This window comes from Phyllostomus discolor, chromosome 7 (assembly GCF_004126475.2).
Source record: "Phyllostomus discolor isolate MPI-MPIP mPhyDis1 chromosome 7, mPhyDis1.pri.v3, whole genome shotgun sequence".
NCBI lineage: Eukaryota > Metazoa > Chordata > Mammalia > Chiroptera > Phyllostomidae > Phyllostomus > Phyllostomus discolor.
Window position 1 is genome coordinate 36,172,769 of NC_040909.2, and position 27,379 is coordinate 36,200,147.

The window sequence follows — 27,379 nt, forward strand, 5'->3', positions numbered from 1 at the left end:
GGTAGTGGCTGGCGCTTCAGAGAATGTCCCAGTGCCAGTCTGGACATATTCGGTAGTAATATTCCTATATTGGCATTGATCTCTGGATAGAATCACAAGGCAGGCACTTTAGAAGTTCATCCATTTAACCTCAGATAATTCAGAGCAGAAATAACTTGAGGATGAGACGAAACTTGTCCTCTGCCCTGAGGGCTGCAGAGTAGCTTTGTCGGAGATGCCGGGCGACCCTGAGCAACAGCTGGTGTAATGGGAACCTGCCTTCTTGTTAGGTCCTGGCCCACAACCTGTCTTATCCATTATTCTGCAACTACATTTAAGAAATGGCCAGGAGGAGATACAGGGAAAACGTAGTATTCTTAATAAAATTGAAGATCAATGAAATAATAAAAAGCAAAAGCCTAAAGGTAAGTTTGTTATTGATTGATCATCTCAGAAAACCTTGTTAGTAAGAGATCAGGGCATGCTTCCTATGTGTAAAGTGGGGGATTTCCCTCCTGAGTGAGGCTTGAATGGGAATATAGAATGTGATAGGAAGCAATCCCCACAGTGGTCCCTTGAAGGTGATGGGGCTACTTAGAGAAGGTGCAGTGGAGTAGAAAGGGCATAGACTTAGCAGTCAGCCATATCTGGGCTTTACACCAACTTTAGCCCTGTGACCTTCACCAAGTAATGACCTCTCTGATCCTTTCAGTTTTTTAACTTGTGCAAAATGGTATAAAACATCTGCCTTATAGGTTTGGTGTGAAAATTGAGTGAGATCACCTGGGTGGAGGCACAAAGCTAGGCACCTGGCACAGAGCAGGCATGTTATCCCCTCCAACAGCATCACTTTGGAACTGCTGCAGAGGTGCCTGATGACCCTGAGAGTGAGGGCCCCCTAGCACTGTGTACCCTCGGTGCCTCACACTGGTTCCAGCAGTGCAGCTGAGGCAGTGTCACACCAGGTCTGGGTATCTTAGGGTAGATGCCTTCTTCCCTATACTACCTCCTGGAATCTACATACTCCAGACCAGAAAATCAACATAATTTGACTATATCAGCGATAAGTAGCAAGCCTGGATTGTGAATCCAGGCCTCTGGCTCTAAGCCTGCATTTGCTCAGCAGCACCCTATAGCTGAACTCCTTGCTGCCCATGCCACATGATACTCACATGCCCCTTCACACCCTGAACGGCCTTTCTGGACATCTAGACATTGTTTCCCCAGCAAGTCTGTAAACTCCCTCAATACAGGAAGAGAGCATGTTTCAAATTTTCAGCATTTCCCAAGGCACGCAGTACAGGGCTGATTTGTCAGGGTTCAAGAAACAAATATCCATCAATTGAGACAATGAAAATATCTTCATGGCCTTTCATTTTAGTGCAGGGAAATTGTTATAGTATACATTAACCCAGCTGAGGGAGAGAAAAGCATTAATTTCACAACATGTTCAACCCTTTAAAAAGCTGGCTTCTCAGGCTCCACAGGGATTCCGGAACTCACACAGACTTACTCCCACTGTTTTGAGAGAAAATTGCAACTCAGAATGGCATCCCTCTCCCCCATAGGAAAGGGGTGGGTGGAGCGATATGGAGGGGGTGGGTGCAATGTGGCTGCAGAAATGTGGGGTGTTCAAAACCAGGAGCAAAGGACAGAGAAGAACAGTGCAGCTCATGTTTAGCAAGCAAACAAATTGGCTGGGGACCCTGTTAAAATGCAGATTCTGACCCCAGAGGTCTGGGCAAGACCTGGCATCTGGATTCTAAGAAACTGCCAAGGATGCTCATGTTGCTGGCCCACAGAGCACACCTTCAAGTAGCAAGGATGTGGCCACAGGACAAAAGATCGAGGAGGCTTTGGCCTTGTCCTCCTTTCCTCTGCAGTCATTTGTCTTGACTGTGGGCCATTTTTAATCTCGGACTGGGCAGAGGGCAAGCAGGAAACCTGCTCACAAAAGTAGGAAACCATGATTATCAGCCAGCTCCCTGGCACATGGCTGTCCCCTTTTTCTCTCCCAGACACACTTGATGGGTGACATTTCCACACGAGAAACACTTCAGTTGTACCACCCACGAAATGGACGTGTTGGTCCGGGTCTCGGGAGGCCTCTTCTGGTTTGACAGTCCTCTGTGTGGGGGAAATGGCCTGAGGATTTGCAAATCTGCTCTGTCTTCATTCTGGCAGATCTCAGGACCCTCCTCACTGTCTTTTGCCTTCTATAGGAGAGATCTGTGCATTCAAGATCCACGGCCAGGAGCTGCCCTTCGAGGCCGTGGTGCTCAACAAGACCTCAGGAGAGGGCCGGCTCCGTGCCAAGAGCCCCATCGACTGTGAGCTGCAGAAGGAGTACACATTCATCATCCAGGCCTACGACTGTGGTGCGGGGCCCCGGGAGACAGCCTGGAAGAAGTCACACAAGTGAGTCAGTCGCCTGACACAGCTCCCTGGACGCCCTCCCACTGTCGCCCACCCATCTCTGTCACACACTACTCTTCAGATATGTGTACCCAGTGGTCACACCATAGTGCTCCAGCTGTACAACTGCTGGCCAGTTCTCTAGGCCACTATAGACCTGGCCACCAGCTGCTTTCTATACCTGAAATTCTCTGCCCCTCTGCTTCCTGGGGAGATAGTCCTGCTCCACCATCAGAACTGAGCTCAGGTTCCCTGGGGAAGCCCACCCCTGTAGACCTAGCTGGGACCTTTCCCAGGGTTGCTGCCATGCCATGTGCTTCTCTCTGTCCCAGCACTTTTCATTTCAGGCTGTCACTCCCTCCCTTATGGGGTTTGACTCGGAGACTCACAGTCAGAGTGGTTAAGTTCTTCCCCAGTGGAGGAGTGAGTAAACAGATAAAAGAATGAATAAGGGAAAGAAAAGACAATTAAGAAGAATATTGTTGCCTAAACGTGGGTGACAGGGAAGGTCAAAGAATGAGGAGTTCCCCCGGGGCGAACTCACTGCAGGGACCAGTGAGAGGGAGGACAGAGCATTGAGACAGCATCCACCCTGAGCGGCTCGTGGCTTCCCCATTTTCTTGGTGTCGGGGCCTGAGTCAGTGCCCATGGGAGGTGAGGACAGTACTGCTCTTTCTTTACCACCGTCTCTTCTTTCTCCGTGTGTGGTTCCAGGGCTGTGGTCCACATCCAGGTGAAGGACGTCAATGAGTTTGCTCCCACCTTCAAAGAGCCGGCCTACAAGGCTGTGGTGACAGAGGGCAAGATCTACGACAGCATCCTACAGGTGGAGGCTGTGGACGAGGACTGCTCCCCGCAGTACAGCCAGATTTGCAACTATGAAATTGTCACGACTGATGTGCCTTTTGCCATCGACAGAAATGGTGAGTGTCTTGAGAGGACACTGGTGGGGGGCAGGGAAACCCCCAGCCCCCATTCTGAAGGCCAGGTGGGGGCCTAATATACTCAGCAGATGATGCTCCCTTGCCATCCCTGGTCTAGGCTCTGGGACCCAGAGCTCAGTCCTGCACTAGAGGGTTGGCCTGACATCACTAGCAGCCCAGCCAGTCATGAAACATGCCCCCCAAGATACCTACTAAGTGACTACAGTCTATAGAACTCACGATGCCACTGATCTGGATGCTGTACACAGGTGGGTTTTCTGGTAGAATTTTTCAGTTGTCATCCAGACGTGAGTCATGCCATCAACTTGGCCATGTCTGAGCCCTTTTCCTACATAACCAGGTATAACCTCCCCCCACCACAATAGTCTGTGTCCTGCTCCTAAACAAAGAGATCCTGTAAGAGAAGGTGGAGGTTTCTGAAACACCTTCTAAATTATAGATCCATTCAGGAATCTTTAAAGCTCTTGCCAATGTTCTTCGAGAATTTTTATCCTCGTGAGAATGAAGGATGAAAGAACTCTCCCATGATGCCCCAATCCCAACTCAACTAAAAATGGTCCTCATAAAGCCATTTGGATATTTTACCACCATTAATTAAAAGCTCATTGTAATGTAAACATGACAGCCAGAGGCCCAATCGATTCGACCCACTTTAACTGTTATTTTCAATAACCTGATATCATTGAAATGATAATTATTTGCCAAGTATGTTATTTAATTATTAGCATGAGTGTATGGGTGCACATATATCATCCCACTTTGTTTCAAATAGGATTTAAGTTCTACACAAAGACACAAAAGTTTCAAACCCGAAGTCCATCCACTCTGAACACAGGGGTGAGCATAATAGGTTTACAGTTAGGAGTATACAAAACACAGTTTATTCTTGTATTATTACTTATTGATTATTGTGTTATTTATTGGTATTACAACTGTAAGCCTAGTTTCGCCCACTCCTGCATTTACTGAGTGCCAAGCACAGTGTTGGAAACTGGGAATGGAGATAGTGTAGAGCCAAAAGCAGACATGGGTCTGCCCACATGGAACTTATCATTTAGTGGGGAAAAATCAAAATAAAAGATACAAGGTCAGGTGGCATCAAGGGTGAGGCTGGTGTGCAAAGCATGCCATGAACCAAGGTTGAGCAGTAAATGAGCTCTGAGCCTCTTTGTAGCCAGCACCTCGAGGGAAATACCGGCAGTCACCTGCTTGCAAGTCTTCAGTGCTTCTGATGCCTCTTGATGTTGAGACCAGGGAGAAACTTACCCTATGACTTTGTCTTCTGCATCCTGAGAACTGCAGCAGATTCCAGAGGGGATGGGAGCCAGGAGGAACCTTCACCCTGACCCCCAGTAGTTTCTGATGGGTCTTGTGAGACGAAATCAATATTCCTAACACAAACAAAATAGTACTAGGCCGTTTCCTTATAAAATGCTGAAACACCTGGAAATGACAGTTACACACCTGGATGTCACTAATTGTGTAGGACACAAGATCAGTGCCTAAGAAAGTAAGGGAGGAAATACTAAACTTCAGGTAAAGTTTGGTTCAGCGCTAAGAAATAGGCAATTTCAAGCCATAGAGCTCTTTGATAACTTCTCCTGTAGACAGGTGGCCCATCCCTACCACACAGATACCCATCACACAACAACATACAGCATACCATTGCATAAAATATAAAACAACTCTTTTGGATTTTTCTGTTCCCCTGTGTTCAGCTGTTCAGTCTGTGTCCACAAAAACTTTGGAATTTGGGGAAGGAAACATCCCTGATGATGAATAGGACTAGAGGAGGTCTCTGTGATGAGTGGCCAAGCTCCCCTTGACCTCCTGTCTTAGTCTGGAGAGCCACAGGCCAATCAGAGATGAGATGCAAATTCTTTCATTAGAGGGTAAACTGCCCCAGTCATGAAGATAATTACTCACCTTGATGAGCCATTTCGCTAACATATGCCAATTTATTTCCCTAGCTGTCTCATTAAAAGTGAGTAATGGTTCTTCTCCAGGCCTCTGCCTCCAACATTGGTTTATAGTATAAGATTAAGAGGAGAGTGGGCATTCCCAGGGAGTGTGGGCCCTGATAGTGAGGTTTACCACTATTACTTGGAAAGTAGTTCTCCAAGTAATGAAGGCAGGGCCTAGGGGCAGACACTGAAATGGCTCCTATTCTAATGAGCTTCCCAACTGGCCCTTATCCATCATTCTTCCAGCAACCTTACAGGCTCCTTGAAGAAGTTCTCTGCATGCACATCAGAAAAAGTACTGCCGAGTGTGGGGCCCACTCATCGGGGCCTCATGGCTTCAGGTAGATGGCTTCTGGCCCTTCCAAACTAGTAGGCCTTTTGCTGGTGGGGGAAAGAACGGGAGCAGGGTGGCAGGAGAGTAGAAGACAGCACGGAGTCAGAAGGACCTGTCTTCACTGAAGACTCAACCTCTTCCAACAGAGGTTCTCAGTCTGTGTCCACCATGAAATCCTGGCAGTGATAGCCCCGGCCTCACTGTGGGGGTACAAAGCCCCAGAGAGAGGCAGTGCTGGGGGGTAGCACCTGCTGGGTATGCTGCATGCAGGGAGTACTCAGTTCCTGGAGCCGTGATTATTAGATATTCACCTGGGTGACTGGGGTGTGAAAGGTTATTCCCTTTCTCCCCATGGATTTCCAGGCTGAAATTATGAGCAGGTAACTCTGAGTTGGTGACATCACCCCATCTCGGGAAATTCTAGGTTGATTTCAGATGGCTGCCAGGCCCCCATCTTCTGGCACCTGGCTGGTCTCTTGGAGATGGGTAGGGCCGAGATGCTCATTTCCATGAAACAGATGGAAAAACGGAACCCTGGAGCATAAAGAGCTGGCCTGATAGCACCTGTCTTGCAGTTGGCAGAGTTGGAACTGGAGCCCAGGTCCCTGAGTGTTGGCCCCAAGGCCTTTCCACCAGTGATAACATTATCCTTAGTGACATTTGACAGGAACGCATGGCCATGGCATTTAAGATCAAAAACACAAAGTTGTGTCCTAATCCTACATTCACCACTGTGTGTGTGACAGAGGGAGAGATCTTTGACAACATACGTGAACCTTGCCTCAGATCCTTATCAGTAAAATGGGAATTAAATATCTTGTCTGTGTAAGGGGGTAGACATACTGCAAACAGGGCACTCACCAGAGTCTGGGCACAAGCCAAACTGTCACCCACATTTGAGAGCGATCAGAGGGAGCAGCAGGGGTCTCAGTGGCACCCACTCGCCACTGGACAGACTGTTCTATTTCTCCAGGGGCCGTTTGGTCTCTGCCGAGCCGTCTATCGGCAGGCTGCCAGGTGAGTAAGTGGCACTCTGGTGCCTCTGAGTGAAATGTGTCTTAGAGTCAGCTTATTCTTAAAGGAAATGAAAGCACTTCTTTTCTACCTGACTAGAAAACTAGCACCTGGAAAACTAACACAGGGAAATTTGGGAAGCACAGGAAAGCATGGAGAAGGAATCCCACCAAAGATAACTACTAATAAAATAAATTTTTAGAAAGATAACTACTATTGCATTTTACCAGTAGATTTTCTAAAGACTTGCTAAACAAAAATATGGCCACATGCTTCTTGCTTTTCTGTATCCTCCCATTTTTACTAAACCTTCGATTAAATATATTTTCCATCCCTAAAAATGCTTCATAATTACCACTTTTAGCGCTGAACAACATTCTGTCTCATGCACAGACTCTTACATGTAGCTCTTCTTTTACTACCAGACACGCAGTTTCTTTACCATTTTTCAGTGTAATAATAATGCTGATATGGACGTATTTTCACCTGTATTTGCAATTTTTCACAATAAATATTTGAAACTTCTATCGTTTTTCTGGAATCAATTTTTAGATGTGGAATTGCATGCCCAAAAGGTATGAATAATTGTAAAGTGACTGGCCTGTATAGCTTTCCAAAAGGATTGTTTCAATTTAAATTCCATCAGGAGGTGTGTGCAGGTCGCTGTGTTCGTCTCACTGCATGCCCCTCCCCATCTGAGCTTCAAAAAATTACCAACATGTACGGTAGGTGCTGATTATTCTTCGAGAGTTAGCTAGCTGCTCAGGTTCACTCAGACAGGGGAATAGGCCCAGGAACAGCTGTTTACCTGGGTTAACTGTGGACTGTGTTCTCCTAAGATGGCACTGGTAGGAGAAGTCATTTAAATGTGGGGAGGAAAAATAGAATTGTAACAGAAGCAAAATGTATGGCTTCTTCTGAGCTATATCAAAAAATTTCCACGGGGTGTCTAATCCAAATATCACTCCCCCCCCCACACAATGATGAGTCACAACATTGTGCTCTCTCTCACTTTGACCTAACGCTGCAAATGCTGTGCTCTGAGCCTCATCCCCACATACGTGAAGTTGGTGGTGGCAGAGAAAGTGAATTCGTTTCTCAGACAGTTTCATTAAGACAAGTTACGGACGAGGAGCTGCAACAAATTGAGGCAAAGATTGCCGGCTTGTGTGTTTACTTTTCCGGCACAATCAATAGTGCTTGGTCTGCTTAACGTCACACGGCTTGTAAACCCTAAGCCTGCCTCTTCGAAGAGACATATCTTCTGAGAGCCATTTAACTTTAGAGAAAGAGGAAGTTAGAACTTTTTGTTGAAAATTCAATTTGATGTGGCTGAAACCTTCTTCTTGCGGTTATATTACGGTGCCGCCACCGGACAGAATTCCTCCCCTGTGGTAACTGTAACCACGAGCTGGTTTGTTAACAGAACCCACAGGGAGCATTACCAAGCCGATACCAAGCCGTGCCAGACCTGTGCGGGCCCCAAGCTAGACTGAAAACAAATATTTGGGGGAAAATAAAAGGGATTCTGAACACCAGTCACTAGGCCAAACATATTTCAAATCCATTTTTATTCAGCGAGTTTTGACTGGCTTTGTTAAAGTAAATTTTACTTCAAATCTGTGGCTGCAGTTGCATTTTTAGAAACAGTGCAGAGCAGATAGCAGAACAAATGATTCTCATTCTCGGTCCAGTGTCTTAGGTGACTTCGTCAACCCTCCCTACCACCACTCACCTCCACTGGCTCCTCCTCCTCACACTCACATTTGCAGCATCTGCTCACAGCCTAGTACTGAGTGCTGTTTCACACTGGGTGATGTGTGGGTCGACTTTTCCAATCTCTAAAGCATTATATGACTTTCCTAATTTCCCAAACATTCTTGCCTTAGTCTCTGTTGTCTCAATTCACACGAGCAATATACATCAGTTAGAATGGAAGAAAGCTCATTAGATAGTTTTCCCTTAGTTTGGATGAAATCTAAAAATAAGCCTGAGTCAGCCTTTTCATATTTGTTCATTTGCTTGTTGGGTTTGTGTTTTTTTTTTCAATTTTCATTTACTTAATTTCACTTCTGGTAAAGGATGATGATAACATTTGGGCTCTAATTGGCTGTCAGTTCTACCATCAGAAAAAAAAAACGCAAGAGTGAAGTTACTCTCAACAAATGAAAAATTTAATCTCTTGGAATCAAAAACTAAAAATTGCCCTGGCTGGTGTTCTTCAGTGGACTGAGCGAACACCAGGCTGTGAACCAAAGGGTCACCAGTAGGATTCCCACTCAGGGCACATGCCTGGGTTGTGGGCTGGGTCCCTGGTGGGGGTGCATGAGAGACAACCACATGTTGATGTTTCTCTCCTTCTCTTTCTCCCTCCTTTTCTCTCTCTAAAAAATAATCAATAAATAAAATCTTTAAAACTAAAAATTATTAAATGCACATTGGGCCTATATTAATTTCTTGGAGCTAAAATTGTATTTTAGCAAAAATAGTCAATGAAAGTTTTCCTTGTTAATTATCAAATATTTATTTCTGAATCATAATTTCAAATGCACAAGGATAAAAACACACAATGGCCATGAAAACTGTCCTGTCTTTCTTGGAGAAGAAAAATGCCTGCCACCAGGGCAAGGAATCTATTATTCTGTGTAACTTTGGAAGGGAGGTCACACATTTTCTTATCGATTTTACTTCCTATTTGGTAGCAAAATAATGTGAAAAGAGGCAGTGAACATTCCTGGCAGTGAGCCCAGATGTTAAAAAATATGTATCAGGACAGTTCTGAATTCCATCCTTTTCCCAGAGACTTGGTGGCGGAGGAGTGCTGCACCTTGCAGCAGGGGATGCAGCCACAGGGGGCCCTGTAGGAGAGAGTCTCCCAGCAGCCCATTACTTACAAACACAGTTGGTTTCCAGACGTGTGCTGGGCATGCCCTGTCCCACAGCTGAGGTGGCTTCAGCACACCGATCCTGGGAATCTGTCCCTGGGGTACAGACAGGCAGCCTGTGGAAGCCATGACCCCGTTTGCCCTTGTTTTTATAAAGGGAGTGGGAAGAGGGCCATTGATTTTGATGAAGGTTGGAGGAGTGGAGAAGGGATTTTGAAGAACTGCAGTGTGCTTAACTTGATCCCAAGCAATTTCGAACATCTCTGTGTCCTCAGGCAACATCAGGAACACTGAGAAGCTGAGCTATGACAAGCAACACCAGTACGAGATCCTGGTGACCGCCTCCGACTGCGGACAGAAGCCTGCTGCTCAGGACACCCTGGTGCAGGTGGACGTGAAGCCAGTTTGCAAGCCTGGCTGGCAAGGTAGGCCTGCTTTTGTCAGTCCTGTGGAATGAAGGCAGCTTGACCTGGTGTATAGAAGCCACTAGACCCGTCCTCAAATCATCACGCCATGTAATTAGAGGGATTTTTAAAAATGCAGTCACACTGCTGCAAGAAACGTAATAGCTTGTTTATTCTCACAACTCCTAGGGGATATATTATCCCCATTTTACAGGTGAGGATGTCTGAGGTAACTTGTCTAATGTCATGTGCCCAGTTTCTCCAGTGTGCTCTTTCTTGAACCTCATGACATCTTGGGATCAATAGTAATTATCCAGAGTGCTCAGCAGAAATAGCCGGCAAGCCTATTCACTGTATCGTAGATAAAGTCTCTCTTGTTCACCACCTAATTCATTTTGCCGAGTCGAGCTGGTGCCTTTTAATTGGTTCATCATTACTCAACACCCGGGGAGGGCTGGGCTTATGCAGAGGGTGTCTGGGCAGAGGTTGGAGATCCAGAATCCAGCCTGTGGGTTAAGGGGTTTCTAAAATGTTGGCTCTTCAAATGGCAAAACAATGGCCTTAGGTGGGGGGTGGATTTTTGTGCTAGTTTAGATTTTTTAGGATGCAGGGACAGAAGAAAGGTTCAGGTTACCCTCAGGTGGTGGAGGGTTGTCACTGAGCTAAGGCAAAGCAAGGAGGTAAGGACAACTGCATGGATGGATCTTACAGAGGACTGGATGGTTTATGGAATAGCAGCTTCCCTAGTGGTGACATTGATAGTTCCGGTGGCGGAGCAGGGATGCTCGAGTTTCCTCTGTGCCAGTGTTTTGGTTGCTCGACGGCTCCCGTTTCTGGTTCATCTGTTCATGCTATGCTAAGCTACTGCTTATGCATAAACTCATGTGCTTCAAGGGTCCTCCACTTTGTGTCTTCTGTTTATTGCCTTCTCTTGGTGTATCTTTAAGCTTCAGACCACGTTGTATTCTCTGTCTCTCTGTAGGGGGTGGGGGTATCTTTCATTCTTTAATTTCCCCAAAGAAGGTGTGATTAGCTATATTAGTCACTCATGTCTCTATGGGGCAGACTGATGCTAGGCTACCATATAGGTCACTGGTCAGACTCTGAATGGCTGCCTCTTAGTCATACATTTATTCCCAATCCAGTTTATCAGGGCCAGATTAGCAAGACCTCACTGTGCAAAGCAAGGACACCTGGGGTCACTCCTCTCGGGGCCAGCTCTCAAAGTGTTCCTCCCCTGCACAACCTACCCCCTTAATCTTTCCACTGGAAAGGTGGGAGGCATAACTAAACCAACCTCTGGGCAGAGTGGGAGTCATTTGCCCTTGAACAGAGTAGAGAAGATGAGCACAGTAGACACATCTGTATGTCAGTCTGTTTAGGATGAAGCAGGAAACAGAGAAAGAGGGACAAGCTAGAGGGAAACTATATTCCCAACCTCAGGAAGCCTGGGCTGCGGTTGGGGATGATTCACTGGGTCCTAGGGACCCCGAAGGCAAGGTTCTGTCTCTCTTGTTCACCACCGAATTCCTCAGGTTTAGCACATGTCTGGCCACAGTGGGAGGTGCTCAAGAAATAGTCACTGATGAATGAATGAATGGATGGATGGATGGGCTAGCTGAGTAAAGAAGAACTCACCTTGTTTTATTTTAATTTATAAGGGCCGGCCCCAGTGAAGGTCCAGCTTTTGAAGAGAAAGCCTGGGAAAAAAATATAAAAGCTTTTTAAGCATGAAATAAACTCACAGTGGGATTTTAAGTGAGGAAAGTAAAACAAAGCCTTATCTGGAGAATAGTCCCAATAGTTGTTGTCTTTGATAAATGAGACACCTATGATTTGGGATTACATTTTTGTAACTATATTTAAATGTAATTTTCTAACAGAGTTGGCACTTGTTTCAGCGTTAAATGTATGCGAAGAAAAACATTGTAATCATGTTCAGTTTTGTGTGTGAAGACTGTGAGGGTGCTGCCCCTCTGGTGCCAGATGCTGTCTGTGGCTCTAGGCAGTCATCTCCTGAAGGCCAAGACTGTGCCCATTCGCTGTTGTGTCTCCAGCACCCAGCACAGGGCCGGGCACAATGCAGGTGTTTGGCAAGTGTTGAATGGACAACTGAATGGTGAGTGAGACCTTGGTAAAAACAAGATAGATATGTAAATTTTCCACAGAACAGAGAAAAGAAGGAAGCAGCAACTCCATGTATCCATCCACCATGTCAGGCAAAGTGATATGTACCATCAGAATCAACTACTTTATGGTGGCTTCCCTGCCCAAGTAAGCCAGCCTTTGGTGGTGGAAGCTGACATTGGACTCTGCATCCCACCCCTCCTCCCTCCAGCTTACCCCTGTAGGCAGCCATCAGGTCCCTCTGCCCAGCTATTGACCAAGCAGGCTCTCAGAACATAGGTTCTCCAGGTTCTCATATATGTGTGGCAGTGGTCAAGGAGCCTTCCTGTCATTCCTGTTCCAGCCTCCAGATCTGGAAAAAACCTCTCCTTCCAGCATACCAGTTCCCTCTATTTCTACACTTGGGTAATCCTCATCTCTGACCAGTGCATCTTGGGGCCTGTTCCCTATTCTACCCTTGGCCAGAACTGCAGCCTTTTAGCTTAAAGCACACCTTTCCTTAGGGACGAGCAAGCCACCACTGGTCCCAGATGTGTGTTTCTTATTCAGCCCCCTCTCCCAGGTTTGTAGGGCAAACTGGAATGAGCCACGTTTTGCTGGTCTCCTTTGTTAACTGCAGGTGGGGCAGGCTGCCCCCTAGTGTGAGAAGTTCTTAGGTCCTAGGGGAAGTGATTGGCTCTTGAAGCAGGTGTGGGTGAATCCTGCACAGTGTAGAATGGAAGAGGAGCCCAGAGAGGGAAGGCCATTCAGGGTACCAGTGAAAAATACAAGGAAGCCAGTCTGGCTTGGGTTGGGACTGGGGAGAAGCAAGTAGAATACGGTGGGTGGCCAAGATTACGAAAGCCATGGTGAGGAGCTGCAGTAATCCCCAAGCTCCTCAGACCCAGCCATGAGGGATAGTCTGTGGGCACGTGCCAGGCATAATTGTCTGGAACAGAGGTGTCTCCCTGAGCAGACTTCTCACAAGCAACCAGAGTCACCAAGCAAATGCAGTTTGGCAGTTCAAATTCTTGTACCTGTTCCAAGTCATTTCCCTGCAGGCAGGAGGGGATTGCAGCCCAGTGCAAGCAGTCCATCATGTTTGGGAGCCTCCTGTTCCCCCGAGCACTCCCAGTCAGCCCTGCTATCAGACCTTGCTGCAGTCAGCTCCTCTCAGCCAGCTGCCTTGGAGGAGCAAGGATTCCTTCGCAGGGCTTGATAAGGGACGGCTCCCAGACTCCAGAATGCCCAGGGCAGTGGCCCCATTTTCCATCATGGCGACCTCTTCCATAGTGTAGGACTCAGCCACTCCCAGCATGCTGCTGGCCTTCCCCACATTGTGCACAAATGGGCATCCCAGACCCTGGCTCTGCTGCTGCCTGCTGTTTAGACCTTGGTCAGAGCATCTCTGCTCAGGCAATGGTTTTCCATTCTGTCTTCTTTTGTGGGTTGGCCTTGACTTCCCAGAAACAATATGGGTTCTCTGAGGGCAGAATCACCCTTTTCATAGCCCCTGGCACTCACTGAACTTTCCATCCATCACATGAACATAAACTAAAAGCTTGCTTACCAGCATCACCCACCAATAACTGAACAGGGCTTATTGGGAGGAAGGAAATATTTGCACCCAGAAAATGGTCCCAGGGTGCCACACATGTGCTGCCTTGCTTTTCTGTGAGTTTTGTCTTCTCTGCTGTACTCTGAGATAATAATTCTGAATAGGTGATAAGGGTTATCTCCCTCTGCAGGGCTCAGTGTTGTTTTGCCCAAGGGAATATCACCCTCACTCTCAGTTTCCCAGAGTCCTCCAAGCATCAACTAGACCTGTGTGAGTGGAAGGGGGAGCTTAATCTCTTTGTTCTGTCCTGAGCTTTGAGAACTCATGGTACCCCTGTAGCCTCTCATATTCACAGAAATGAAAGATTATAGTAGGAACCAAGAAACAGGTGCACCTGCAAACAGTCACATGCTAAAGACAGGCTTGTGCCTGCCTCTATGCTGGGCATCTGGATCTGCAGTCTTCTTGAAGTCTGTTTTCCTTTTGCCAAGTGGTAATAAATACCCAAGCCTGGGCCCGCATGTGCTCTGAGGACCATCCTTCAGGAAGCTCTGCCCCCTCTGTGAGCAGCACATCACAGAGGATGTCTTGCCCTTGGAGGCTACCTGAGTGACTGAAGCAATAACAGCACTGGGACCAGCTGGAGATGACCCTGCTGACCGCTCCTTATGGGGGCTACAGACTGGGTCCCCGAGGATCATCTGTAATTCAGTTGCTAGTTTCAATTGTTCTGTTTATTTGGTTATGTTATGCTATGTTATGTTATTTTATATGTTGTATGTTGGGTTGTGAGACACATCCTCCCTTTATGCCTTTCTTTATTGTTCATTCCAGTCCCTTGGCCCATCTCCTTCTATGTTTTAAGCCGAAAGCTTTGTCTTCACAATTCTTACTTAGTATATTTCCCCTTTTATTGTCGCAGGTAAGATTTTATATTTATTACCTGTCTCTGCCAGTTTACACCCAAAATTTAGTATTTCACTACCCCTTTATGCAAAAACAGTCCTCCTTTATGGAGCCGCGGCAGACTTCCTCGGTAGCCCTTCTGCGTTTCTTTCCCAGACATGCTGCTGATTGGACATCCAGTCATACTGGATTCAAGGTTCCCATGTCAAGAGTCAGCCCTCCAGACTCAAACCCCTGCAGAACCCCGCTTCTGTCTTCCTGCCCCATTTCTGAGCACAGTCCCATGGCAATCCATTACACCTGGCCAGCGCCAGGTCACCCAATACCACCAGCTCCCAGAGATCCTCCCAGCTCCTGTTCTCTTTACCTTCACAGTAAGGTATCTCATTTCAAACAGAAAGAGAAGGAGATTCAGTCATGAATTGAACCATTTCTTCTCTGTTCCTTTGGGTTTGAATAATTCTCCAGGTGTGTCAAATGGTCTCAGTGTTTCTTCCATTCCAGAAGGAGGGGCAGTATCATTTAGAAGGTATGCTTCTCAGACCTAAATGTGCACATGAGGACCTAGGAGGCTGGGTATAATGCAGAACCTGAGTTAACAAGTCTGGGGTAGGTCTGGATGTGGCTGGTCCACGGCCTTCACTTTGGGTAAGAAGGTCACACAGAAAATATTTACTAAACACCTAGAGGGCATCTAACACTTTCATGATGAAAAGATAGCAGTGTGAAATCTGCTGGTTGAGATTAATTTCCCCTTAGTTATTTGCATTGTGAGATAACTGAAGCTAACACAGACATTATAAATGGAAATATTTTCAGAGTGAATTTATTCACCCTTTACTGAAGGCCCACTGTGTGCTGAACACTGGAGCTACAGAGGGACGCCAACCTACTGAGGAATAGCTCTGGTGGAGGGAGCTATGGGGACACAAAGGAGAGCTACTTCGCCTTGAAGGGCCCACAAGGAGATGCAACTGGGCCAAATTTGAAATGTAACCATTTCAGCACAGAGAAGACAGATGTTCCACATTAGGGAGCAGAAGTAAGGAAGGTGGGAAGAGCATAACATGGTCAGGGCATGGAGAGAAGCCTGGACAGGCCAGTGGGGACCAGATCATGGAGGGAGGGCCTTCTGTGTTACTCCAAGGGCGGTGGGGTCGCCAGAGGCTTTCACATCTCAGCATGGTGAGGGGCCTCCTAGGGAAGAGGGACTCCTTGGCCAACCATAGAGATGCCAGGATGTAGAAATTAGGGCACAGAGACCAGCTGAAAAGCATTATCCCTGAGTGCACTTTTAAGAGGAACACTTCCAGAAAAGTATCCAAAGCCATGTATTTATTCTGAAACCAATTCAAAGTACTGGTCAGCAAAGGAGGTTAGATTTCCAGGCTAATTCCATGAGACTGCACAGACAAGGGGACAGGTCAGCAGCCAGGCATGTCTGGGGCAGAAAAGACCCCTGCTAACCCTTGTCAAGTATACTTCCCAGTCTCCTACACAGCTGTCCACCTCCCTGCCAAGGAGGAAAATGTCTAGGCCCTTGGGGTCAGCCAGCTTCACCCTGCCCTTTCCAAAAGTCAGATCAATTATTGATCGAGTACACTGAAGAGCTGGCATGGGTTTTACTATGTGAAAGGCATTGATTTAGAATCATAGGGTGATAAGCCCAGGAAGGTGCCCAGATTTGCTTAGAGCAGCAGTCAAGCAGGGCTCAGAAGGTAGAACTGTGTCCATCAGAGGATTTCCTGATTATGTTACCCTTAACTGCAGGCTAAGGCATGAGGACTTATACAGAAAGGCAGAGGAAATGATGGCTCTCTGCCCCAGTTCCCTCCTCCATCATCCTGCCAGGGTGTGGAAGATCCCATCACTGGGGCACCAACTTCTTGTCCTAAAGGACAATCTCCACCTAAAAGCCAATGGCTCCTGCAGGAGTCGCTTTTAAACCAAGGGCCAGCACAGGATGACAAGTTAAATCTAGTTGGCCACCTGTTTTTGTGCAACGGTGAGCTAAAAGTATGGGTTTTACAGTTTAAGTGGTTTTAAAAAAATCAAAAGAAGAACCATTTTGCAGCCCATGAAAATTATATGAAATTCAAATTTTAGTGCCCATAAATAAAGTTTTATTGGCCCACACCATGCTCACTCATTTACATATTATTAGCTCATACTGCTTCTGTACAACAACAGTAGAGCCCAATAGCTTTGACAGAGACCTGAATATTTACTATCTAGCCCTTTACAGAAAAAATTGCTGACAACTGCATGAAGCTATTATTGTACATTGACACCTTAGTGAGAAGTGATTTATTGGAGTACCGAGCACAGCCTAGAAAGAATGGGACATCGAATGGACATATGTAGACAGAGGCAAAGGAGTGAAGTCCAAAGCAATTCTATCCCATTTTGCAGATGCTGAAAACTTAGACTAAGAGTGATTGAGTGCCTTGCCCAAAATCTCACAACTGGTAAATGGCAGAGGTGGAATTCAAATTCATGTCAGTTTATCCCAGAGGGTACCAAGGTGTCAGGAGGCAAAAAGAGAATCGAACAAGAAGTTAGCAATTTCCAAAGGAGCAATAACCAGCTTCAACAGAGCATCTCAGAAAACTGTTCAGAAGAGACACAACCTGTGTGCCTTTAGGTAACATATTTAACCTCTCACTCACCTTATCTGTAAAATGGTGATGAAACTTACCTTGAAAGGCTAGCAAGAGTGGAATGAAACAAGTAGCACCTAAGAGGTGCCCTAACGTTTATTTTCTTTCCTCTCCCTGTACCACCCGCCTCACATTTCCTTGATTGAGCCTCGTCTAGTGCACTATCCCCTTGAAATTGCAAGTCATTCAAAAATAAACCCACGCCTGTCTCTCAGATACTATTTGCCTGAAGCTGGAGTTACCTCTGGTGATCTCTTGGGCCAGAGAAAGAAAACATGAGCCTGAGACTTGGGTGTTAAGCTTCAAACCCAGAGATGCTGGACCCAAGTGCAGCTCCTCACACCAGAGCAGGAAGACTACCTTTTTTTCTATAGGAGAATGAAGAATGAAAATTACCCACCAACCACCCTGTTCAATAGGATGGAACCTGGCTTTGTTTGAGGTTCATCCCAGGGGTTTAGCTCCTTCATCCCTGTGCCTTCCACCTTCAGCCTCCTTTCTTCTAGACTCTGCTCTTCACTGATTTTCTCTTCTGTCTCTGTGTCCCCCTTCATTTCCTCTCCATTCTGGCTCTGGCTCATTCCGCCTCCCTTATCCCAAGCATAGCCCTGAGCCCAACACTAGAGAAGGCAATGGGGCATGGGGTGTGGAAGTTAGTATGAAGCAGTGAAGATGGAGCTGGGTGGGGAGTAAGGTCTCGAGTCAGCTCTTAGCTCCGTCATGATCCGCCACAGACTCTGCTGAAGCCACTTCCCTTGCTGAGCCTGGGTTACCTCTACTGTAAAGGAAGAATCACAATCCTAGGCTGTATTATTCTGTAGGAGTAAAAGCACCTGATGTTCTAGGTATGGAAATGCTTTGCAAAATTTAAATCACCACACGTGCACACACACATGCCCCAAAATTCACAGGATTAGGTAAGGCCGTGTGGAATGAACATCATATCCTTGGTTTAGAGCTTCAGGCTGGGACTAAAAGGAGACAGTGGAGTGGGTGGAAAGAGCATAGTCTAAGCCTGGAAATCCAAGCCTCAGTCCCAGCTCAACGCTAACCCGGTCTGCAGTCTTGGTAAAGTCTCTCCTGACTGGTTCAGCCTCCCCAATTGCAAATGAGACAATGAGGGCTTCTTGTGAGGGTGAGAGGAAAGGCTGCTAGAGGAGCACCATGCACAGAACTACACAGGGGATTCAGGGAACAGCAGCTCTTTTTAGTTCCCTTGATTTCAATGTTTAAAACCACAATGGAGTTTTTTTTCTGCAAATTATTGGAAAGCCATCTCTGAGGCCTGAATTCCACTAACCCCAGCAGTGTGATCCAGCCAAGGGCTCCTGGGTTTGCCTAGATTGTCCAGGTGAGCATCTGCATTCCTGGCAGAGGCCTCATGGGACATTCCTCCATGAAGAGTGACCTATTTGACACCACTGACATCACTGAGCACTAAGGTGCAACAGGTAGCCCTGAACAGGATGCTGATTTACCTACTTGGTAGCATCTTCATTTTAAAGACCTGCTGGATAAAATCACCCACAATCAAGCCTGCTTTTGTCTCCCCCCAACCTGCCCCAGTGTGGCTTGGTGTGAGCACTGGAAAATGGGCCTCAGAGTTTCTGGATCGATCATCTCAGCCCTGAGCAGGTGGTGTGGGTGGACTGCTCATCCCAAACAGCAGCCAATCAGACTGGCAGCATTTGCTGTTTGCTGAGCTCTGGGAGTGTTGCATGTGCACTGTCATGTACCTTCACCGCAACTAAAACCTGTTATTTTCCCATTTTTTAGATGAGAACACTGAGGCTACGACTCTTGCCCCATTGCTAGTAATATGCAAGACCAGCACCAACCCCAGTCTTGCCTGCCTGCAGATACAGAGCTCCTGCTCTTTCACCTGCAGTGTGTCTCAAAGCAAAGGAGAACACTAGCCACCTTTTCAGACCATTGGAGGGAAGCTATTTTGAGGAAAATTCTGCAGTTAGAATCCTTCCTTCATGTTTGAAGAAAATGTGTCATTGCCTAGCAAGGCAGCTTTGAGAGAGGGATGGGGCAGGGGTGTCACTCCTGCTGCACAAGCCTACAACTGGGACCCACCTTCATTCAGGATGGAAGAGCCATTTCTCAGGCTTCTTGGATGACTTTTTGGGAACCACAAAGGGGTTAAGGTGGGACCACAGCTGAAATCAGGTCTCCTGACTCAGAACCCCACTCTCTGCCTTATCTCTCTGTGGATGTGGGTCTGCCCCTGAGTGACACGTGGTCAGCCTGCTCCCTCTTCCATGGGCAGTTCTTTTAAATATTTGCAGCCAGCTAGAATTTTTCCCTGCAGAGAATCAGTAAGGGATCGGGCTTCAGAGGACTGTCTCTAAAGCCAGAAAGATTGGAATTCAAATCCAGGTTCCTTTATGCATGGAGCAGCTCGATGCTACCAGTGAGGGAACTGAAGGAGAAGAAATAGAAGATACTACAGTGGGTTTAGGAGTCAGGCCGACTGTTCAGTGCCATTTGCTGACTGTGTGACCATGAGGAGATTATTTGACATCTCAGCTTCAGTTGTCTCATTGGTGAAATGGCCCTCCTGTTTCTCCCTTCCTCAGAAGGGGACCGTGCAAATCGATAACACATGTAAGAGGCCCAGCAAAGAGTCTATTAAATGGTGATTTTCTTCCTGCTCTCTGCATTACTGGGGGTTGCCAACTTAGAAACCAGTGTCATCTTCACACCCACAGACACTTGGGTTGCAGTGTCTTGGGTTGCGACGAATGTGACCCACAGCCAGCTACCCCATCTCTCCTTGCTGTACTTGTCCTCAACTCGAAAGAGGGCAGAAAACTTCTCCCCACCTGTATCTCCAAGATGCTTTTCCCTTCAGATGGTTTTGGTGGATGGTAGGACAGGCTGGGGAGTTACGAGTCAGCTCTGGTCTGCCAGGGAGCCCTGGATTTCCATGGCTGAGTATATCATGAGCCTCAAAGTGCCAGTGTGGGGGCTTGGGCACGGATCCCACTCTAACCACGCAGAGTGGCAGCTGTGGTCATGGCACAACAAAGAGGCTCACAAAGCTTCCATTCAATTCAAGGAATTGACCTCTAGGTTTAATCTGTACCAGGTGGGAGGTGAGGCCCTGAGGCCTTGAAGCTGGAGTGATGGATGAGGGCAAGCAGGTGAACAAGTCATTCTAGTTCAGGGAAGTTAGGGCAGTGACCAAGCAGGCACCCGTGAGCTGCGAGAGCAGTGAGCAGAGGCCCCTGACCCTTTAGAAAGGCTTCCCGAAGTGGGTGGCCCTGAAGCTGAGATATGAGGAGTCAGTACAATTTACCAGGTGCTCCGAGGGGGCAGAGAGGGAGACCACCATGGGATAGGGCATGGAGATATATGCCCAGGACTACTTGGTGCTTAAATGCTGCATCTTCCAGGAGCATGTATGTCCCTCTTCTCAGCATCTCTTGCTTCATGACCAACAGAAACAAGAGTTTGGGCTGCAGAGGAGGGTTTGGAGAAAATTGATCAGAGGTAAATTGACCTATATTTGTCTTCTTTGTTTTCATGACAGGTGTAGTGAGATTTCCAATGCAAACAGTGGGTGAAGTAGACAGAACTTTGTATAAAGCTATCAGCATAACAGTCAGAGTTCACCTGGCCCAAAGATGACAAAGTGGGCCTTAGCGGGAGGGTCCTTCCCCTTGCCTCTCTCCATGGGGCCCAGCCAGCTTGAGCCTGTGAGGCCTGGGTGCCTTCAGAGCACCCACATTTGGTGTCCTTGGCCAGGAGACCAGTGTCCATTGCTCAGGCTAGACAGAGCGAGGCTTCATCCTGGGTGTAGCAGGCATGGGCAAGTGGTGGTCTCAAGCAGAAGGGAAAGATCAGGGAGGCCTATGGAGCCTGCTGCTGCCCAGTCACACTGTAGGCCATGCAGGGAAACCGTCTGGAGCCTCTGGAAGCTGGTACACTCTGAGAGGAATCATTTCTTCGTTTTTTTTAACATTAATTTATTTTCCAGTTACAGTTAACATATGCTATTTGTTGCAGGTATACAATGTAGTGATTAGACATTTTTATACCTTACAAAGTGATCACCCCTATAAACCTAGTGCCCATAGACACCATATATAGCTATTACAATATTATTGACTATATTTCCATACTGTGCTTGGAAGCACATCCTTGTGACTTTTTATAACTGACATACTTCTAAATCTCTTCACCTTTTGTGCTCATCCCCCCAAATCCCCTTTCATCTGGCAATCAGTTTGTTCTCTGTGTCAACAAATTTTTTGTTTTGTTTCTTCATTTTTTTTTAGATTCTGCATATGATATTTAATATTTGTCTTTGGTATTTGTCACATGGTATTTGTGTTTCTCTGTCTGACTTATTTCATTTAGTCTAATACCCTCTAGGTTCATCCACATTGTTGCAAATGGTAAGATTTCATTCATTTTTATGGCTGAGTAATATTCCATTGTATAATGTACCACATCTTCATCCATTTGTCTATTGAGGATACTTAGGTTGCTTTCATATCTTGGCTATTGTAAATAATGCTGCAGTGAACATAGGGGTACATATATCTTTTGAAATTAATGTGTTGGGGTGGGGTTTTTTTTTGATGAATACCCAGTAGTGGAATTGCTGGGTCATATGAGTTCTATTTTTGACTTTTTGAGGAACCTCTATACTGGTTTCCATAGTCGCTACACTATTTGCAATTCTGCCAACTATGCACAAGGGCTCCTTTTTCTCCACATCCTTGCCAACACTTGTTTGTGGATTTACTGGTCATAGCCATTCTGACAGATGTGAGGGGACATTTCATTGTGGTTTTAATTTGCATTTCCCTGATTATTAGTGACATTGAGCATCTTTTTATATGTCTGTTGGCCATCTGTATGTCCTCATCGGAAATCTCTATTCATGCTATTTTTTTAATCAGATTGTTTGTTTGTTTGTTTGTGTGTTGGTGTTAAGTTGCCTTAGTTCCTTACATATTTTGGTTATTAACTCCTTTATTGGATATATCATTGGCAAATAACTTCTCCCAACCAATAGGCTGTCTTTGCATTTTGTTTATGGTTTCCTTTACTGTGCAAAATCTTTTTAGTTTGATGTAGTCCCATTTGTTTATTTTTTCTTTAATTTTCCTTGCCTGTGGAGATATATTCAAAAACAATATTGCTAAGAGCTATGTCAAATACTTCCTAGGAGTTTTTTGGTTTTATGTCTTATATTTAAGTCTTCAATTCATTTGAGTTCATTTTTGCATACGGTGCATGAAAGTGGTTTGGTTTCATTTTCTTGCACATATCTGTTCAGTTTTCCAAACACCATTTACTGAAGAAACTGTCTTTACTTAACAGTATATTCTTGCCTCTTCTGGCATTGATTAATTTGCCATATAGGCATAGATTTATTTTGGGCTCCATATTCTGTTCATTAGTCTATGTGTTAGTTTTTGTAGGAGCACCATGCTGTTTAGATTACTATAGCTTTGTAGTATAGTTTGTTCTCAGGTAGAGTGATGTCTTTTGACTTTGTTCTTCTTTCTCAAGATTGTATTACTAATTCTGAATTTTTGTTGTGGTTTTATATAAATTTTAATATTATTTGTTCTAGTTCTATTTAAAATGCCTTTGCTATTTTCATAGGAATTGCACTGAATCTGTAGGCTGCCTTGGGTAGTACAGACATTTTAATGATACTAATTTTTCCTCTTCATGAACACAGCATAGCCTTCCATTTATTTGTGTAGTCTTCAGTTTCTTTCTTCAGTATCATAGTTTTCTAAGTACAGGTCTTTTACCTCCTTGGTTATATTTATTCTTAGGTATTTTATTCTTTTTGATACAATTGTAAATAGGGTTGTTTTCTCAGTGTCTATTTCTAATAGGTCATATTGATGTATAAAAATACAACTGATTCCTGAATATTAATTTTGTATCTTGCTTATTTACTGAATTCATTTATTAGTCCCTCACACTACTGAGGGCAGCATAAGGCATCACAAATGATTAGAAAGGTAGTTTGCAAAATGTATGTTGAGCCTCAAAATGCCCATATACTTTGAGTCAGGTAATATCCTTCTGAGAAAGTCATCCAAAATGCAGACAAACATTTTTGCCCAGAGACACTCATCAAGGCACAAAAACAAAAATGGAACCCCATAACGCCTGACAACTACACTGCCCTAAAGGACACAGTTAAGGACATCTGACCTTCTATGATAGAATGTTACACAGCTTCTGAGGGGTGGAATGGTGTTATAATGTGGGATAACACATATGGCACAAAGTTAAGAGGAAAAAAGAAGAAAGTTAAAATGACAATGTATGAGGGAGAAAAGTATACCATAATATTGATAATACTGTATTAACTGGATTATGGGGAATTTTTATTGTGATTATTATACTTAAAATAATCATTTTCAATTGAGTATAACACATGGACTCTCTGGCTTCCAGTGTAGTCGATGGATTCTGCAGATTTGTACCATATTTTCTAAAGAGGTGACAATGTGGTTCCAAGTACAGGCTGTCAGTTAATGCAATAAAATGTCCTGTAGCATTCTAATATCACATAGAGTCATGGTCCTTCTATTTAAAAAAAAGTACATTTTGCAATTGTGTGCAATTGATCTGTAGGTTCAGCAGATTTACATTATTAGAGTATGAAAAGTATACATAAGCCATCTTTACAAAAAGACTGAAAATGTGTGCATGAAAAACTTGTAGTCTTGCATTGTAAATGCTTCTTAAAGCCATAAAAGTAAAGATTCTTGAAGAATAGCTACTTCATCTTTCCCTAATCATACATTCGTCCCAAGATAAGAAAATTGCCCAGAAAATGCTCATGTTTATTGGACATAAGAGAGAAGAGTTTCTATAAATCCAGGAGAAACTACCCTGGTTGGTTGAGCTAATGATATCCCCCTTGGGAGAATTATCTTTCAGAAGGGCTGCTCTCAAATTGCCTGGTTCCCGTAACTCTCAGCATCAATTTTGCCAGATATGTTTCTGTTTGGGAACCGAGAAGCACATGGGCTAAAGGGATGAAAGAGGAGGAGAGGGTTGGGAGAAAGCAGCAGCCAAGCTTTGGGCCAGGGGTCCTGGTTTCTGAACACCACAGGCTTTACTCCGATGGCAGCAGTGGCTGAGAGAGCTTGAGGCTGGGGTGAAGGGGAGGTCACAAGATTTAAAGAAATGATACCCAACACGAGAGGCTTATTGGGGAGCTAAAGCACCTTTAGTAGTATCAGAGAATCCTGAAGAAGAGACATAATCCCCTCACAACATGTGGATGGCCAGGATTGGGGTGCAGTGTCCAGCCATGGGGGCAGAGCAGTGCTTGGATCTCAGTGCAGATCCAAGGGCCCTAGTAAAGCAGCGTGCAGTGAACTCCAAACCCAGGCTGCAGCAGAACAGCAGCAATGTCTCCAACTCAGAGGGGTTGAACTGAGCAGGAAAATTCACAAGAAATGCAGCAAGAAGCAATCCAACCAGAAGACAAGTGCCAGGGGAATTCCCTGAGCCTCAGAATCTAGACACAGGCACTAGAATCTAGACACAGTGATTTCATGAATCACCCTTGTCATTCATTTCCCACACATTTAGTGAGAACCCACTATGTTCCAGGAGTTGTACCAGGCACTGGAAATTTAAAACCAAATAAAATGGGCACAGTCCCTGTTCTTGTGGAACTTCTGATGGCGGAAGGAAGAGAGGTGAATTGAGAATTGTAGACAAACAAGTGCAGAAATAAATGAATTGTCAGGCACCAACATGGTACCATGAGCAAGTGAGATGATGCTATGAGAAGGCGGGAGGCAATAAGTGACCTAGGCTGTCTCAAAGTCAGCACTCAATTTCATTAATACGATGAACCATAAATCATCAGTGTGGTGAGTAACAGAGCACAGTGAAGGAGGAAGAAACGAAGCTCAAGGAAGGGGCCTGAAGGGAGCTCCCCAGCTGCCTCACCACTTGGAGCCCCAGAACTTTATGGTCAGGTCGGGAGAGATGGTCCCAGAAGCTGAGCACCTTGTTCCCTTCCATGATCCCTGAAGAGGACTTTTCCTCCAGCTCAGGGAGGAACATCCACAGGAGGAACTCAGGGTGACTGAGCCCATCTCGTGGTACAAGACAGAGGCATGGTTTGCTATATATTAAATAAATACAGATACTTTATACAGTCGGTTTCAGTGCACTCATATAAATTTTCCAAACTGCCTCTTTAAGGAAATGATGAGCATTTGTGGCCATCTTGATTCAGACCCAGCCTCGGTTGTGGTCCAGGATGGGATCTTGACCTCCCTGCATAGAAGGACAGGGACCCAGCACCCAGGCAGAGCGACAGCCTTGAGGCTTAACCTCTAGGTGTGAGAATAGCTGCCCCTCCTTCCTTCTCTTTTGTAATTAATTAAGATATCTCTTTTTAGTAGGAATTAAAAGGCAGTTAAAGGCTCTTGTGAAAATAAAATACAGCAAATGGAAAGGGGTCAGTAATAAAGAAAGAGAAGATTCCTTACATTTGTAAATTGAGTTCAGAGAGTTTGTATTTTGTTTCTTTTTAAATTGTGCCCTTGTGTAATTGTTTTTAATTGGAGAAGAGCAAACCACATAATTTACTGCTCAAAAATAGATGTGTTAGGCACTGGGTTAAGTGATTTGCATTTATTATCTGACATAAACCCTATCTCCATCTCTGAGGTAGGTGATAATATTACCTTTGCATGAGTAAACTCAGATGAAGAAGGAAATAACTGACCCATAGTACATGGTAACAAGTGGCAGAGCTGGATTTACAGCTGGGTCTGACTCCAAAGCCTGAGTTCCTCCATTTGGGGTAGTTAATTAATATCCCCATTCTACAGATGAAGAAACTGAGGCTCAGAAAGGTTATGGAACATGCCCAGGGCCACTCAGTTGGAGAGGCAGGACCAGCTATTTGTGGATCCCAGTGCAAAATGAAAATGGAGATCTTGTTGTAAAATTATTAAGAATTTTAAGGCAGTGACAGCAGAGTGTTAGACCAACCATGGGGCCCTTCTGAGGATGAAGCTAGTCTTGGAGCCAGGATGGGATGCCCAGCCTCTCTGAATCCTCATTGGCTCCTACCTCCTTCCCTCCGAAAGTCTAAACTCACAGTTGCAGACCCAAGACAACAGTTCCAGAAATGTGAAAAGAAAATCTGGAATAATGATAAGAATGATATAAAAATAATCATAGTAGTAGTAACACAGGTCTCTGTTTCTGGCGCTTTGTATACTTTTTCTCCAATTCCCAAGCAACTTTGCAAGGTAGGCTTGTATTATCTTTATTCTGTAGATGAGAAAATGAGACTCAGAGAGATTTGGTGATGTACCCAAGGCCACACAGCCAAGGAGGAGCAGAGCCAGGTTAAAACCTGAGTCTGTCCATCTGCAGAGTTAACACTCTTCGATGTCATTAAATTGAAGTTAATTCCCCATGGTGTGATCCTGTCAGAGATGACCTTCTGCATGCATAGATCAAGAGTTGGCTATCAGGAGTGTCCTGATGTTCTGAATGAATACCAGACCCAACCCAGCTGCCAAGTGACCTTTCCAAAGCATAGTCTGGATATTTCGTGCCCTCACCAAATACCCATTTATGGCTCTTCACTGGCCCTAAGATGAAATCCAAACCTCTTAGCCAGCATGCATCACCTGGCCTTTGCTTACCTCTCCAGCCCATCTTGACTTCCTCACCCGCCTCCTGTTCAGATGCACTGGATATCCAGTGGAGATAAAAGTGCTTACTGCTGAGCAAAAGTAGTGTCCTAGCTTCTCCTGGTAGGAAAGGAAGTCTCCTGATGCCCAAATCAAAGTCACAAATCTCTTGGAGAAAGTCTGGAAAGATGCCACATGGTTGATGTCTGCCAAGATTGGTTAGAATGTCAGCTGCCTGAACAATCCCTGTTCAGGGAGGCTCCCTTCCCATCAGTCCCACTGCCCAGCATCCCTACATCCAGCCACTCACCTGCATGAATCCAGACATTTCCTAGAGATCCTGATGCTTTTTCAGCTGCTGAAAGCTGAGATCAGGAATAGCTGGAGGTACCTGAACATGCACCGTTAAGGACAGATAAACGTTTTGACACACTTGTGTCTTTCCCTCTCATACAGAATTGGAACAATGGACCTGAATGTCTTGGATTACAAGAGCCCTCAAAGCCTGTGCTTTCCAGAAGTTTCAGATTAGCTTTTTTCCT

General features: G+C 45.5%; 1 protein-coding gene across 2 annotated transcripts in view; it reads left to right on the forward strand.

The window, feature by feature from the left end:
* CLSTN2 (calsyntenin 2) overlaps positions 1 to 27,379 on the forward strand; it is a 576,448-nt gene that overhangs the window by 443,601 nt on the left and 105,468 nt on the right. For both annotated transcript variants that reach the window (XR_004904237.1, XM_036030728.1), the window contains exons 3-5: positions 2,202 to 2,397; positions 3,109 to 3,317; positions 9,811 to 9,960. Coding sequence is in view for 1 of the 2 variants with exons in the window: in XM_036030728.1 (XP_035886621.1) it covers positions 2,202 to 2,397; positions 3,109 to 3,317; positions 9,811 to 9,960 (555 nt within the window). In the remaining variant the exon portion in view is untranslated. The remainder of the gene's footprint in view (positions 1 to 2,201; positions 2,398 to 3,108; positions 3,318 to 9,810; positions 9,961 to 27,379) is intronic.